The following is a 14,047-nucleotide window of genomic DNA, read 5'->3' on the forward strand; positions in this document are numbered from 1 at the left end:
GGTCGGGAACACGTTGGTGACATTGGGCGTCGGCACTCGCGGCGAGGCAGTGCGGAACGCCGGATCGCTAACGCCAGGACTGTGCCGTAGAGACCCGAGGGAGACGCAGTCTTTGAGCCGTCCGAAGCCGCAGGTGGGGCCGTCATGGGTGACCCGGTGACCCAGCAGCCGGCGTCAATGGGCTCGTTCGGTTACGGCGCCGGGGTGCCGCCGGGACTGGCCTACCTCTCTCAGGTCGACCAGCTGCTCGTCCAGCAGCAGATGGAGCTGTGTGAGATCTTCAGCGGCTGCGAGACCAACAACAGGTACATCATCAGCAACACGCTGGGCCAGCAGGTGTTCTCCGGCCGCGAGGACACCAACTGGTGCACGCGCCAGTGCTGCGGCCCGATTCGGCCGTTCGATATCCAGGTGCAGGACGGCTCGGAGCGCGAGGTGCTGACGCTGCGCCGGCCGCTGCGCTGCCAGGGCTGCTGCTGCCCCTGCTGTCTGCAGCAGATGGAGGTGGTGGCGGCCGACGGACAGCTGCTCGGCTCCATCCGCGAGCGCTGGACCTTCATCAAGCCCAAGCTGACGGTACACGACGCCAGCGGTCGGCACGTGTTCACCATCCGCGGGCCCATCTGCAAGTGCTCGTGCGGCGGCGACGTGCTGTTCCGCATCCTGACAGCCGAGGACGAGCAGGAGGTGGGCTCCATCCGCAAACAGTGGTCGGGCGTGCTGCGCGAGATGGTCACAGACAGCGACACCTTCAGCGTCTCGTTCCCGATCGACCTGGACGTCAGTCTCAAGGCCACGCTGCTCGGCGCGCTCCTGCTGGTCGACTTCATGTTCTTCGAGTACTCCAACTAACGTGCGGAGGCGGCGCCGGTGAAGACGGTGCTCCTGTTGTTACGTGTGTCCGCATCATATTCACTCTGAAGCCGGTGCGCGAGTTACATGTGCGCTATGGAACGCTGGGACTGGAGCCCACGTTGACGATGCATGCATACCGTAGTCATCCGCTCAATGTGACGGGAGCAGCGCGAGTGGCGACAATTCACGAGACACGAGGGATGAGCGTGTACGTAGAAACATAACATATGCTTCTGATTAGCCAATAACCATACAAGCTAAACCGCTGCCATGAGACTAGTTCGTTTCCTGACTGGCAAAGCGAACGCCGAGCGTGACTTTTTACGTGACCTTTGCGTTATTCAGCAGTTACTTTACTTAGAGAAAGCTGACGACCTATGCATACTGTTATAGTGTTATGGCTCCAATTAGCGAATACATAGAACAGCCAATCGTCGGCGCCGACGTAACCCTTTCTCCTCCCCCCCCCCCCCTCCTTGCTACCCTTTATCCCCATCAACGGAGAAGTTTATGCCCCTCCTTCCCAACGACTAGCAATCTTACATCATATCTCCAATTTGTGTAATTACCAAGTCGGTAGAATGCGTTGCTCACAATGGAGCACTGAGATTCTGCATCCGTTGACCGTTTTCGACAGATGATCGATAGACATTTTCAGGGCGAGTTGTGGCACATTATTGTTTTATGCGAATGGCGCCAGACCTGAGTGTCGGGTTTCTACGTCTCGATGTGTTGCCATCAGACCAATGCGACTTTTCTTGCGCTGGTAACCCCCACATTTTACATGCCGTGCAATCGAAAATATTGGACAAGTGTCATCAACTCAATTATGAAGTACTTCTTAGATCCAATTCGTATTTCATAGCAATGCCAGCCAGGTCGGCCAAGTGCCATTGCCCCCCCCCCCCCCCCACACACACACACACGCACTTTGACCGATAGTGCGTCGAGTGCTTGTCCAGCCTAGCTGTTATGCTCAACCTACGTGGGAGTGTATCTCAGCAGTCTTTCGCCCAATGGTTCAAGGTTTGGTGTTGGCTGTTATTTGGATTTGTGACATGAAGTGACTCAATAGTGCGCTGGCGCTGTTGCCATTAGCCAAACTGAGAAGCCATAGAAAATTTAGCGCAATTTTTGAAGTACAGTGCACGTTTGTCGGTAAATAAGTGAAGTAACACGGGTGAGAGGTCGGCCTTGACATCATCTCATACCTATCAATCAATTTAATACACCCATGCCTCATGGAATGGTCTGCATTTGCCTGGAGTTGATAAAATGTGTGAACTCAGCGGCCAGTAATGAAAATAGTAAATACAGCGCCCGTACAGATAGGAATATCCTCCTTGAAATACATCGCTCATAACGCTACTGTTCCGATTTTTTATTACAACAGTTCTAAAACATGACCGCACTACTAAAATCTTGGCCGGCGAGCTAGCGCGTAAAATCACGCTGAGGATAAAATCACGGCGCAGATGAAGTGACTATGTACAAAGGCGACAGTGGCAGTAAGACATCCAGGCTAGGACTCCATCTAAAACCGACAGCTAAACGCATGGCAGACGTACAACAGCAGCTGAGCGGCGCCGGGCTCCTCCCCGGCCGTCGAACACGATCACTATGTACACGATTTACGCGTCTCAGACGCCGGTCTGGGCTATTGGCTCAGGGCAGTCACACTCAGACTCCTGACTTCACGCAGTCAGTGGTCAGGCACAGGACGCGCCGCGCGGCGCACGGGGCCGGGCGGCGGCGGGACGGACGGTCGGGCCGCGGCCCGCTACTCAGCTCGAGCCGGACGGCTTGGCCGCTCCGCCGGCCGCCGCCGGGTGCTTCTTCACGTGCTTCACGATCCACGGGTGGTTGCTGACCTCGTCCAGACTCAGCCGCTTGGCGGGGTCCTTCCGCAGCAGCTGTGGGGGCGCAGAGACAGGTCAGGTCACACGGGAAACCAGCTGCTCGGGTCATACAGGAGACCAGGTCAGGTCACACAGAGACCAGGTCAGGTCACACGGGAGACCAGCAGTCAGTACCAGGGTGATATGCAATCACTGACCGTTCCCAAAAGTAATTGACCGCAATAGATAAAATGTCGCGAAAGATCCCCCCCCCCCTCCCCCCAACTATACGTCAAGCTAGCATTGCATTGATGGTGTGACAGGCAAATGGCGCATACAATTACAGATTAGCCGGAACGACAAAGCCAACAGAGCTTCGGCGGTCAGGTGGTTGCATTTAGAAAAGGATAGCAAGACGGCGATAAAACAAGTCACTATCCCAAATTGAACCGAGGACGAAGAACAGGACCTAAATTGATTGATATTAGCCGTTTTCACGACGGCCATCTGGTACCCATTTGGTGCACATCTGGTACAGATTAGGTGCAGATTTGGTCAAATCAGGTTCAGTGTGTCTCTTAGCAGCTATCAGCTAGGGTTGCACTAATTGCTTATATGCCTGCTTTGTCATATTATCAGAGAGCATCATCGATTAAAACACTGAAATAAATTCATAAAATGAAGATATTTGCTGTAAAAGAAATTAGGTGCAGATTTGGTCAAATCAGGTGCATTCGCCGGATAGCCCGTCGTGAAAACGGCTCCTGTCTGTGCGTAATGCACCTTTACGCAGGAGAGAATGGAAACGGTGAAGCTCCGTAACAAACACCGGTACGAAAGAAGCCGCCTTAACAATGTGTAACATACAGAATGCTGACAGCTCTGGCGGTACCCATAATGACCTAAAACAGCAACCAACTGACCTCGTGCACGGTATCTGGTCAAACTACCAATCATCTCAGAATAAAACCCTCAGCGCCCTATCAGGAACCACACAGTGAGATTATGTACCAAGATGTCGTGGTGAGCAATTGGTCGCTCAGGCTGTCTGTCATGCCGCCAAGATAACCCCGTGATCCTGCTGCTGACACTTTTACTGCCCATCATGTAAGGGGAAGGGGCGCGTGGGCCGCCCTGCAGACCAGCCTATCAGCGCACGGAGGCGGCCGACCGCACTATCAGCAAGCCTACCGTTGTGCACGGGCCAGGGCGGATTCAGCCATCAGCCGCGATACCGGTCGCCGACTACAGGAAATACCCGGGGTGAGCCCCACGCGTCCCGCAACGTAACCACTATTGGCGTTCGGACACCCAGACCTGCCTGCCATCTGCCGACTAAACACCAAACCTCGCCTTCCCGCCGCAGCCGCCAGTCCAGCGGACCGGCGCCCCTCTCAGCCCGATTTTAGGACTAAAGTACGTATCGCTAAAGTACGTAGGACAAAAGTACGCATGCAAATGTTCGTACGCAAATATACGTAGGCGATAAAGTTCGTATGCCAAAAGTACGTACGCAAATGTTCGTACGCAAAAGTACGTATGCAAAAGTACGTAGTGTATAAAGTACGTATGTCAAAAGTACGTACGCAAATGTTCGTACGCAAAAGTACGTATGAAAAAGTACGTAGTGCATAAAGTGCGTATGCCAAAAGTACGTACGCAAATGTTCGTACGCAAAAGTACGTATGCAAAAGTACGTAGTGTAAAATGTACGTATGACAAAAGTACGTACGCAAATGTTCGTACGCAAAAGTTCGTATGCAAAAGTACGTAGTGTATACAGTACGTATGCCAAAAGTACGTACGCAAATGTTCGTACGCAAAAGTTCGTATGCAAAAGTACGCAGTGTAAAAAGTGTATGCCAAAAGTACGTACGGTTCGTATGCCAAAGTACGTAGTGTATAAAGTACGTATGCTAGAAGTAGGGTATAGTAGTGTAAGTTGAGCCACTTTTTCTTTATTGCTGCTCTGTTGCCATACTACAGGGAACTCTTGATAAATTCATATACCAAATATATAATATAGCTTTGTCCATTTCGCCCATTTACTCATCGAGAAATTTTGCTATGCCTTGTAACAAATGCTCATTAAAAAAAAAGAATAAGAAAGGTATTACACATTGATCAACTTAACCCAAGGGTGGGGTACGTACTTAATACCCTACGTACATTTGCTATACGTACTTTTGTCCGTGACGTACTTTTGTCCACACGTAGGGTAGACCGGGGCAAGTCGCCCCGCCGAGGTAAACAGCCTCACCGATGTTTCTCGGAACTGGCAGGGTTCTCTCTTCTGTTAACCCGGCCGGGCCCGGAGGGTAATTCCAACCACCGCAGCCCGGGGAGGGGCGTTTTTCGCCCCCCCTGTCTAACTCCGTAAATAAGAGAGCTACGCAAACAAAGGCGATACCAAACAAAGGTCCTTACGAGACGCTTCTAAAGCACCTAAATTTTTTGACCTCAGGCCAATTTTCAAGGTCAGAGGTCAAGGTCAAAGGCAAAAACCGGCACATGTGTAGTGATCTCAAAGTGAGCGTACTAGAGGACGGCAGGATGCATAAAACCGGTAACATTGGGTGTCAAACGAAAGAAGAGAATCTGAGAATTCCGAAAATGTGCTCAACATTAAAGGTCAAGGTCAAGGTCATGCTCAAAATTGACCTCAAACTTACACTTTTTCGTACATCTTGTGTGTCAACTTCCAAGATGTTTTGAAATGTTTTGAGGCTTATCAGGTCCCTATTTGTGGTTCATCTTACGATACAAGGCTGCTCAAAGGTCAAGGTCACAGAAGAGAGTCCTTGCTAGAGGCTATTTCACTGATTCAAGTTAGTAATAATAAATAAGACAATTTTGCCATCCGGAAGCTCTAAATAAAGGCTTAGAGGAAAATAGATGCCAGATTCGTGATCAGCGGGTACGAATCCATCATAAACGACTTTTGATGTGTCAAGGTCAACCAAAAGTCATTCGAGGTCACATGAGGTCAACATAAAACTTGCCTTTTTCCAAACAAAATATATATATCATTCGACGCGGCTTGACAAGACAAATGCGATGATACCACTGCCGTAGCTCTAGGACCTTTTTTGTCGAAGTTATTTGCGAAAAACTAAAACCACAGCTCGGGGTCATTGACCTGACCTCTGATCTCAGGTCACTAAAACTATTTTTGTATTTTTGTCTAGGTCAAATGCTACACAACCGTGCTTGTAATTTGTCTTTATCTTTAAAACTCTATTTTTAGCAGCTATTTGAAGTTCGCGTCTGTGACACCGAAGTTTGCCGTGCAGGGGTCTAGAAAAATCGACTTTGTGACGGCATCAATGGGGCTAGGTCCAAATTTTTTACTTCAGATGATGTCAAATTGACGGGAGAAAAGGTACTGAAAGTTTTGCTTTCCTATCCCTAAGCGCTCGGGAGCTATCGCAAATATTCGCCAGGAAGGGGGGGGGCGAAAAACGCTCCCCCCGGGCCCGCGAGGGCTAATCTAGTGTATGGGGCTTCTTGCCTCAGGCCGTGGGGCGTTTTGCCCTGGGGTTGGGGCAAAATGTCCCATTTGCAGTTGCTTCACAAAGCACTTCCTAGCTGTGAGTCCGATCATAAGTGAATGAATTTGAGGGATGGAATTTAGAGTAAAATGTCCAAAGAACACATTGAGCACAAATTTGGCCTTCCAGGTGATGTGAGACAAAAGTAGGTACCTATGTAGCAAAATAAATTATCTGGGGCGTCTTGCCCAAGGCTTACTTTATACCCTACGTACATTTGCTATACGTAGGCTATTGTACGTGACGTATTTTTGTCCATACGTACTTTATACCCTACGTACTTCTGCGATACGTACTTTTGTCCGTGACGTACTTTTGTCCATTATACGTACTTTTTACCCTACGTACATTAGCTATACGTACTTTTGTCCGTGACGTACTTTTGTCCATACGTACGTCGTCCACTCCAGAAGTTTTGAGACTGCCCTCGTAAAAGCTCTATTAACAGTGCTAGATTATTGTTGTTTTCATGTGTTCTTACCACAGTTGTCATAACCGTACTTGCGTAATTTGTTTTTTCTATGTTGCAAGAGACGGCTAGGGCATCACCCTGAACACGTCAAGTCGCACGCGGCTTGTCACAGCGGCCAGTGTACATCATAGTCAGGCTGTTAATGTGAGGACAGCTTTGAGGGTCGCTAGGCAATAAAATTTTGTGATTAGCTTGATAAAAGTACCCCAGAAACATTGAAAATTGACTCTTCGGTGACTTGAGACGAAAACTGGATCTATCTTTAACGATCCAGACACCAAGAGACAAAGTGTTCAATGGAAGCACACTGACTCCCCTAGACCCAAGAAAGACAGACAAAGCAGGTCCACTGCGAAGCTCATAATAATCCCGTACTTTGACAAAAAGGCATTATATTCATTAGCTGGGTCTCTTGCACGGCCAGATGATCAACAAGGAATGATTCCTGAAAGTTCTGAGGGAGTTGACAAAGAGAATTCGCCGCAAGAGGCCGGAGCTCTCCAAATTTGGCCAGAGGCACCCGCACCAGGGCAACAAACCCACCCACAAGTCCATCATGGTGACGAGCTAACTAATACAAATGGGCATCAAAACTGTCCCTCACCCTCCCCACAGTACAGATCTGGCCATCTGTGGCTTCTGGATGTTCCCCAGACTGACATAGAAGCTCAGGGGCCGCCGTTTTGAGGATGAGGAGGAGATGAATGAGGCTGTGACAGAGGCCCTGGGCACCTTCACTTTGAAGGACTAGCAGCGGGCCTTCAGGAAGTGACCGGAGCGCTACAACAAGTGTATTGAATTCGGGAGGTCTCATTTCGAGAGTCACTGAAGTTTCATGCTTTTCTGAAATAACTAACCGTCTCTACTGAAAAAGTCTCAAAACTTCTGGAGTGCACCTCGTACTTTATACCCTACGTACTTCTGCGATACGTACTTTTGTCCCTGACGTACTTTTGTCCATACGTACTTTATACAGTACGTACTTCTGCGATACGTACTTTTGTTCCAGACGTACTTTTGTCCATACGTACTTTATACTGTACGTACTTCTGCGATACGTACTTTTGTCCTTGACGTACTTTTGTCCATACGTACTTTATATTGTACGTACTTCTGCGATACGTACTTTTGTCCCTGACGTACTTTTGTCCATACGTACTTTATACTGTACGTACTTCTGCGATACGTACTTTAATCCTACGTACTTTTGCTTACGTACTTTTGTCCTACGTACTTTAGCGATACGTACTTTTGTCCGTAACCCTCTCAGCCCTGCCACTCACCCTGCGCACGAGGTCCTTGGCGGGCTCGCTGACGTGGCTGGGGAACGCCAGGTCGACGCGGGAGATTCGTTGGTACGTCTCCTGGTTAGTCTCGGCCTCGAACGGAGGTCGACTGACGAGGAATTCGTAGCAGAGGATGCCCAGCGACCAGATGTCCACCTTTTCGTCGTGCTCGTGGCCCTCGATCATCTCGGGCGGCAGGTAGTCGAGCGTGCCGCACAGGGTGCCGCGTCTGGGAGCAGAGGGGGAGGGGGAGGTCAGGACTATCGCCGAGGGGAGTCAACAGGAGAAGCTCCTAGAAGTATACTTCAGCCTGTTATAGGAACATCCTAACCAGCCTGCGATTCATAAATATTGCTTTGGTAATAGCAACGCGGTACAAGGTAGGCCACGTAAGCCTAAGACAAAGACCAGTCGCATTTTGTCTGAATTGGTGTGAATAATAATTAACACAGCAGAGGGCATGTGTATAAAATCAGACAATGACCAACAACGTTCTAACCTGCCCAGGAGGACAAGCACATTGTACTATTGTACAATCACAAGAGCTATCCAGGAAAACATCCAGTCACTCCATCCAGATGCCTTTTTATCGCACATTTCTATCCCTCCCAACCGCCACCCGAACTGACCTGGACGAGGGCGCGTGCACCGACCAGCCAAAGTCGGCGATTTTCAGCTCGCCCTTCAGACCGAGCAGCAGGTTTTCCGGCTTGATGTCCCGGTGGATCACCTTCCTAGAGTGGCAGTATTTGAGCGCGTCGGCCATCTGCGCGATGTACTGGGCCGACCTGTGGGAGCCAGCCGAGAGACGCCGCGGGTCAGCGGTCGGTCGCCGCCGGAAGGTCGGGCGGCTCCGGCAGACACACGACTAACCAGCAGAAAACGCTAGTCTGACATGATTCAATCAATATGCGAGCACTATGGTGGCGATTGGTGTTTCAAAGTGGCATGATTATAACATCAAGACATGCAAACATCCCCTTCCCCACGTAACGATTGACTGCGATGCCGGACCTGCTCTCGACCGGCGTGTTACCCACAATAGCCCAGCCTCCGGCAGCGGCGGCCACACCCACCTTTCCTCGTCGAAGCGTTTGTTGGGCTGAGACTGCAGCTCCTTGTACAGCTCGCCCTTTGGCGCAAACTCCAGGATCAGGTAGATGCGCTTGTCGTCGTAAAAGTAGCCGAACATCTTCAAAATGTTCGGATGCCTAAAGGAAAACAATTATTAGAATAGTTGGCACAACTGCGTTAATTTCTCAAGTTACACAATAACCTTCGTCAGTAATAATATTCATGGGATTATCACAAGCAGGGCTGCAGAGTGCAGAGTTAGAGTTGAAGTCGGCCTGAGTCGACGGTACTGCAATGACTCAGAGTCGGAGTTGCTGAAATCTTACATACCGAAGTCCGAAGAGTTAATCAGGAATCTAAGCTGGAGTCGGAGATAAAGAAATCAAACGACTCCGCAGTCCGCTCAGCCCTGATCACAAGGGTAACTTTCGAAATCAATGAAAAATAATGTAGCTTTCAATGGAGCAGTTCTTTGTTGCGAGCTAGCGGGGTAATACCAAGTCTGAATTAACGGATCCACTACATAAAAATAAGCGCATTTCATATGCGTTCCTTTAGTAGGCATGTCTTCTGCGTATTATAACTAAAGGGTTTATTGCCCAGTCCCATTTCACCAGAAGGCCGCGTGCGCGGCTGAGCCCCCTGGGCCCTGACTGACCTAAGGTGCGACTGAATCTCGATCTCCCTGCGCAGCTGGTGCTCCACGTGGCTCTTCTGCAGCTGCGTCTTGAACAGCACCTTCAGCGCCACGATGTAGCGCGAGTTCTTCTCACGCGCCAGGTACACATTGCCAAACTTGCCCTTGCCCAGCGGCCGGCCGATCTCGAAGTCGTCCAGCGTCCACTTCCTACAGACAGACGGGAGACGCCGACATTGTATGATGGACAATGCACACACACGACAAGGACTGATAGTTTCGGTGAAATATGTCACAATCAGTTTGATCTTGCTAGCGGCATAGGTAGTGTGAACATGGATTATGACACAAAAGCTACTGCAATGCTGAATTAGCCGCATTTCTGGAACCCTGACCGAGGACAGGTAGGCAGGAGGGCCATATACACATATCCCAAATATTTCAGACTGGCAGTATTATTTCAGCCACAAGTAACAAAGTAAGAAAGCTTGCTCCAAAAGACAATATAGCTAGCATTCACTCAGTCACCCTACGGCCTACTTCAATTGATATTTGATAGCACATCATTGGCACCCACTTTCCAACTCATTGTAATAGTTACACATCGACAATCTCGATAAATTCAAAGATTCAGGTTTCCCAGAAACCACAATTTGGACCGTAACAGCCACCTAAGATCTCGCCACCACCGCTCAGTTCCCGACTGCCCGCCCCCACTCACTTGACGGGTTTGCTGGCTGTGGAGGCGGCCGTCTGCCCCGAGCCCGTGGGGACGTTCGCGCTCGACTGTGAGAGCGGCACACGTGCCGCCGACGGCGTCGTCAGCTTGGTGTCCATCTTGGCCGGTCGTGCAGACATGTTCTCCTGCTGGATGAGCCGCACCTTCTCCATCAGCTGGATAGCAGCGGTAGAGCACACCGCAGTCTGTGCAGGCAAACAGGATACACAAGTCAGCAAGTGACAGGGGTATTTGGTGATAGAATAAAATACAGCCCTGGTCAGATTAAGTGGATTTAAGGACCAAAAATAGAATAGCATAATGCATAAGTACTGCGACCGGGACATCTCATATATTGAGTAAATACCATGCTATTGGAGGGGAGTACTAGGGGCAGGGCTGCGGAGTCGATGGATTTTCGGCGACTCCGACTCCGGCTTTCAAAAACCAGCTCCGACTCCGACTCCGGGCAGAATTGTCGACTCCGACCGACTCCAACTCCCGACTCCGACTCCGCAGACCTAGCAGGACTGCGGAGTCGACAGATTTTCGGTGACTCCGACTCCGACTCCGGCTCGGGTTTCTAAAATCGACTCCGACTCCGACTCCGGTCACAACTGTCGACTCCGACCGACTCCGACTCCGCAGCCCTGACTAGGGGTAGGTGTAAGCCAGCCTAATTTGAATTCTTTCAACTTTATTTAAGCACATTGTGAACAAACTTCTACTTATCTCTTTGCACAAAGGTAAGGGCAAAAGGCAAGGGCAAAACTAGAAAATAAATCATACCCATTTAATTGTTCATAAGTACCTATGCAATGGATTCGGTTTACCTGGGTATGTAATTAATCAGTTCCTTTCTGTTGTCAAAATGTTAAGTTTTCATCAGCTGGTCCAGAGCCAAAGAGCTGAGGGCAGGCCACTTCATTTTTTAGGGGGAGGGGGCAACTTCTTAATGGGACCAGACCAATATATTGGCAACCATTCATGAACTGGCCAGTCTAAGGACAAATACCAAAGCACGTGCAAAGGATCATACAAATTAGCATTTAAATGTGGATGGATTCTTCAAAAATTACACTGGATACATATTAAAATCAGCATATATACAGGGTGTTGCAGATAAATCCGACACTTGAGAGGCAAAATACGAAATCGGCAATGAAAGCATGAATATTGCACACACAGGCCTGTGATTTTATTCAGCACCAGTTCGAGTCATATGCTGCACTTCTACTCGATGTAACCGCCGTCGGCGGCGACGACAATCTCAAGCCGAGGGCGAAATGATTCGCACGCCTTGGCGACCGTGTCCTTGTCTACGGCGGCGATTTCTGCCACGATGGCGGCCTTGAGAGAGTCGACGGTATTGTGTGCGTGCTTGTTGGTCTTGGCCTCGATCACGCCCCAGAAGAAATAATCGAGGGGTTGCAGTCAGGAGAGGAGGGCGGCCACAAGTCCGGCGACCAGTGGTGAGGGACGTTGTTGAGCAGCCACGCCTGCGTCGTCCTGGCCTTGTGCGCCGGGGCGGAGTCTTGCTGGAAGACGTGGGGGCGTCCGTTGGAGATCCTGTGTTTGTGTTTTGGGGGAGGCAATTGATCATAGAGATGTAACATACTGCCCAACTTTTCATCGTGAGCATAGCACTCGAATAAACACGTTTTTTCCAAGTGTCGGATTTATCTGCAACGCCCTGTATATATATATATATATATATATATATATATATATATATATATATATATATATATATATATATATATATATATATATATATATATATATATTATGCATAATCACCCTAAGAGTGACATTACAAGGCTAAGGGTCTGTTCCTGTTGCTCCTCCAACCTCCTCCAAGCTCATCTTGATTCCACATCTCACCACCACTATTTGCCTCCTCCCTCATCCCAAACAAAAGTTGGATTTTTGGAGGAGGCTCGGCGTAGACATATTTGGGGCGTGCAATACAAATGCGATTTTTTTTAAAATGAGATTTGAGGAAAGGGAAAATAATTTTAGTGATCGTTGAAGATGGGATATCTTTTAATAGTAATGTTCAATATTAATATATGGGTATTTTATTAAAAAGCGACTACTATCTCTTAATTTATGTTTGCGCGCCATAAATCGCCGACCATTACAGACCTCAAACATCTTATTTCCTCGCAAAAATGTTCCCGTAGCTCCTCTGAAAAGGCTCTCCTCCAAGCTCATCCAACCTCATCTGAGATTTTTTGGGAGGAGCGACAGGAATAGACCCTAAAACCTGAACTAGCACCAGTAACCACAAAGGAAGCAATTAACAATATTACATTAGTTACTAGACTCTGGAACCAACCCTGGTCTAAGATGTTCTGCATTTGCAAAAAAAAAAATACAAGCATATCAATCTTACCTAGTGAAAGTGCTTAAACTGCACACGCTGGAAAATATTGTAACGCTGGAAATTCAGTCAGTTAGCAATTGAAATTTTGGAGCTAGACCAAGTCTCTTGAAGTTTTACTGTTTCACCAAGGCACCCTTCCAACAAATACAATTCACTGCTCTTTTCAAAATGTCTACAGTGAGCTTCACTGAGGGTTACGTTGTCATAGAAATAGACAGGCGACAAATAAAATAAAATTTGAATGCAGAGACGCCGAAACGACGCTCTCCTCCACAAACGCCGCCGACAAATTTAAAATCCCACGTTAGGGAATCAGCTGCTCCAACGGCATTTAAAGTTGCCCGCCTTTCATTGGCCGCTGCGTACAGCCTGAAAGATAAAGCTCAGTTATTTTCGATTTAGTAACTTGTTAAGAAACAAGTTTAATGTAAAGACATATTGAATATTAGGTTTTCAATGAATATAGCATTGAATTAAGTTTTCTTCTATAAAATACACTAAATGAAGCGTAAATAATGGCGCTCTGGGTTAGAGACTGTACAATAGAGGTGTCGCAGAGTACTTTAGGGAGTCTTGTGTAGGGGGTACTGTATTGATCAAAATACATTTGTGTAATGTTGTTTAGCATAAATCTCAGTGAAATGCTGAATTCAAAGTAAGTTAAGTAATATTCATTGAAAATTTAAAAGTCTGTAACCTAAGGAAATCTTTGTCAAGATGTTCAGTGGTCAAAATATAAAATTTTTGGTACTGGTAGATAGAGATGGAGAACAAAAATCGTGGGCTCGATTGTGACGCAGCTACCAGTCAGGGTATATTGAATTAGGGGGTAGGACCAAGTTTAGTAGGCATGATCTCAGCAATTATCTTGTTTTATATGGCGGTTTTCATTATCACAATATTATTTTTGATATTATTAAGTTTGTATATCTCGGTTTTACGAAAAATAGTAGGGCAACAAAGATAAATTTCGCGAAAAAATAATTTTAGTTGGAAACATCCATTCTGGTATGCAAAATTCAGTATGAAGCCCAGTATGGTGACCGTCTACTGTGCTTCCAAGGCTGAGTACCTGACATCAACAGGAGTTGTTTACTATTTTGCCTTACGTTGCTAGGTGGTTACTAGGGAGCTAAGCATACTCTCTTGCGCGATCATTTGCACTTATTTTTCCTCATTATATCGACATGTTGCTGTTTCTGAGACCTAACTCATGCTAAGAAAAAA

The 14,047-nt window shown here is 48.0% G+C and overlaps 2 protein-coding genes across 2 annotated transcripts; one reads left to right on the forward strand and one right to left on the reverse strand.

Moving 5' to 3' along the window:
• Window positions 1-6: 6 nt before the first annotated feature.
• Window positions 7-2,102, forward strand: LOC122392001 (phospholipid scramblase 1-like). Its single transcript, XM_043386401.1, has one exon. The coding sequence runs from the start codon at window positions 145-147 to the stop codon at window positions 850-852; it is 708 nt and encodes a 235-aa protein (XP_043242336.1). The 5' UTR covers window positions 7-144; the 3' UTR covers window positions 853-2,102.
• Window positions 2,103-2,221: 119 nt separating this feature from the next.
• On the reverse strand, window positions 2,222-13,352 carry LOC122392000 (serine/threonine-protein kinase Aurora-2-like). Its single transcript, XM_043386400.1, has 8 exons — window positions 13,317-13,352; window positions 12,830-13,189; window positions 10,435-10,637; window positions 9,735-9,923; window positions 9,079-9,213; window positions 8,632-8,790; window positions 8,000-8,231; window positions 2,222-2,768 (listed from the first exon to the last, which is right to left on the reverse strand). The coding sequence occupies exons 3-8, from the start codon at window positions 10,602-10,604 to the stop codon at window positions 2,640-2,642; spliced, it is 1,014 nt and encodes a 337-aa protein (XP_043242335.1). The 5' UTR covers window positions 10,605-10,637; window positions 12,830-13,189; window positions 13,317-13,352; the 3' UTR covers window positions 2,222-2,639.
• Between the last annotated feature and the right edge of the window lie 695 nt (window positions 13,353-14,047).

The sequence above is a fragment of the Amphibalanus amphitrite genome, unplaced genomic scaffold (genome assembly GCF_019059575.1).
Source record: "Amphibalanus amphitrite isolate SeventyFive unplaced genomic scaffold, NRLGWU_Aamphi_draft 000465F_arrow, whole genome shotgun sequence".
Classification (NCBI taxonomy): Eukaryota; Metazoa; Arthropoda; class Thecostraca; order Balanomorpha; family Balanidae; genus Amphibalanus; species Amphibalanus amphitrite.

Bases quoted from the DNA above. Each gene is read 5' to 3' on its own strand.
- LOC122392000 (XM_043386400.1), bottom strand. From the start codon at position 10,604: ATGGAGAAGGTGCGGCTCATCCAGCAGGAGAACATGTCTGCACGACCG. The intron at 9,214-9,734 runs GTCAGTCAGGGC...GTTTTCCTTTAG, and splicing joins GAGATTCAGTCGCACCTTAG to GCATCCGAACATTTTGAAGA. The intron at 2,769-7,999 runs GTGAGTGGCAGG...GCGCCCCCACAG, and splicing joins CCAAGGACCTCGTGCGCAGG to CTGCTGCGGAAGGACCCCGC.
- LOC122392001 (XM_043386401.1), top strand. From the start codon at position 145: ATGGGTGACCCGGTGACCCAGCAGCCGGCGTCAATGGGCTCGTTCGGT.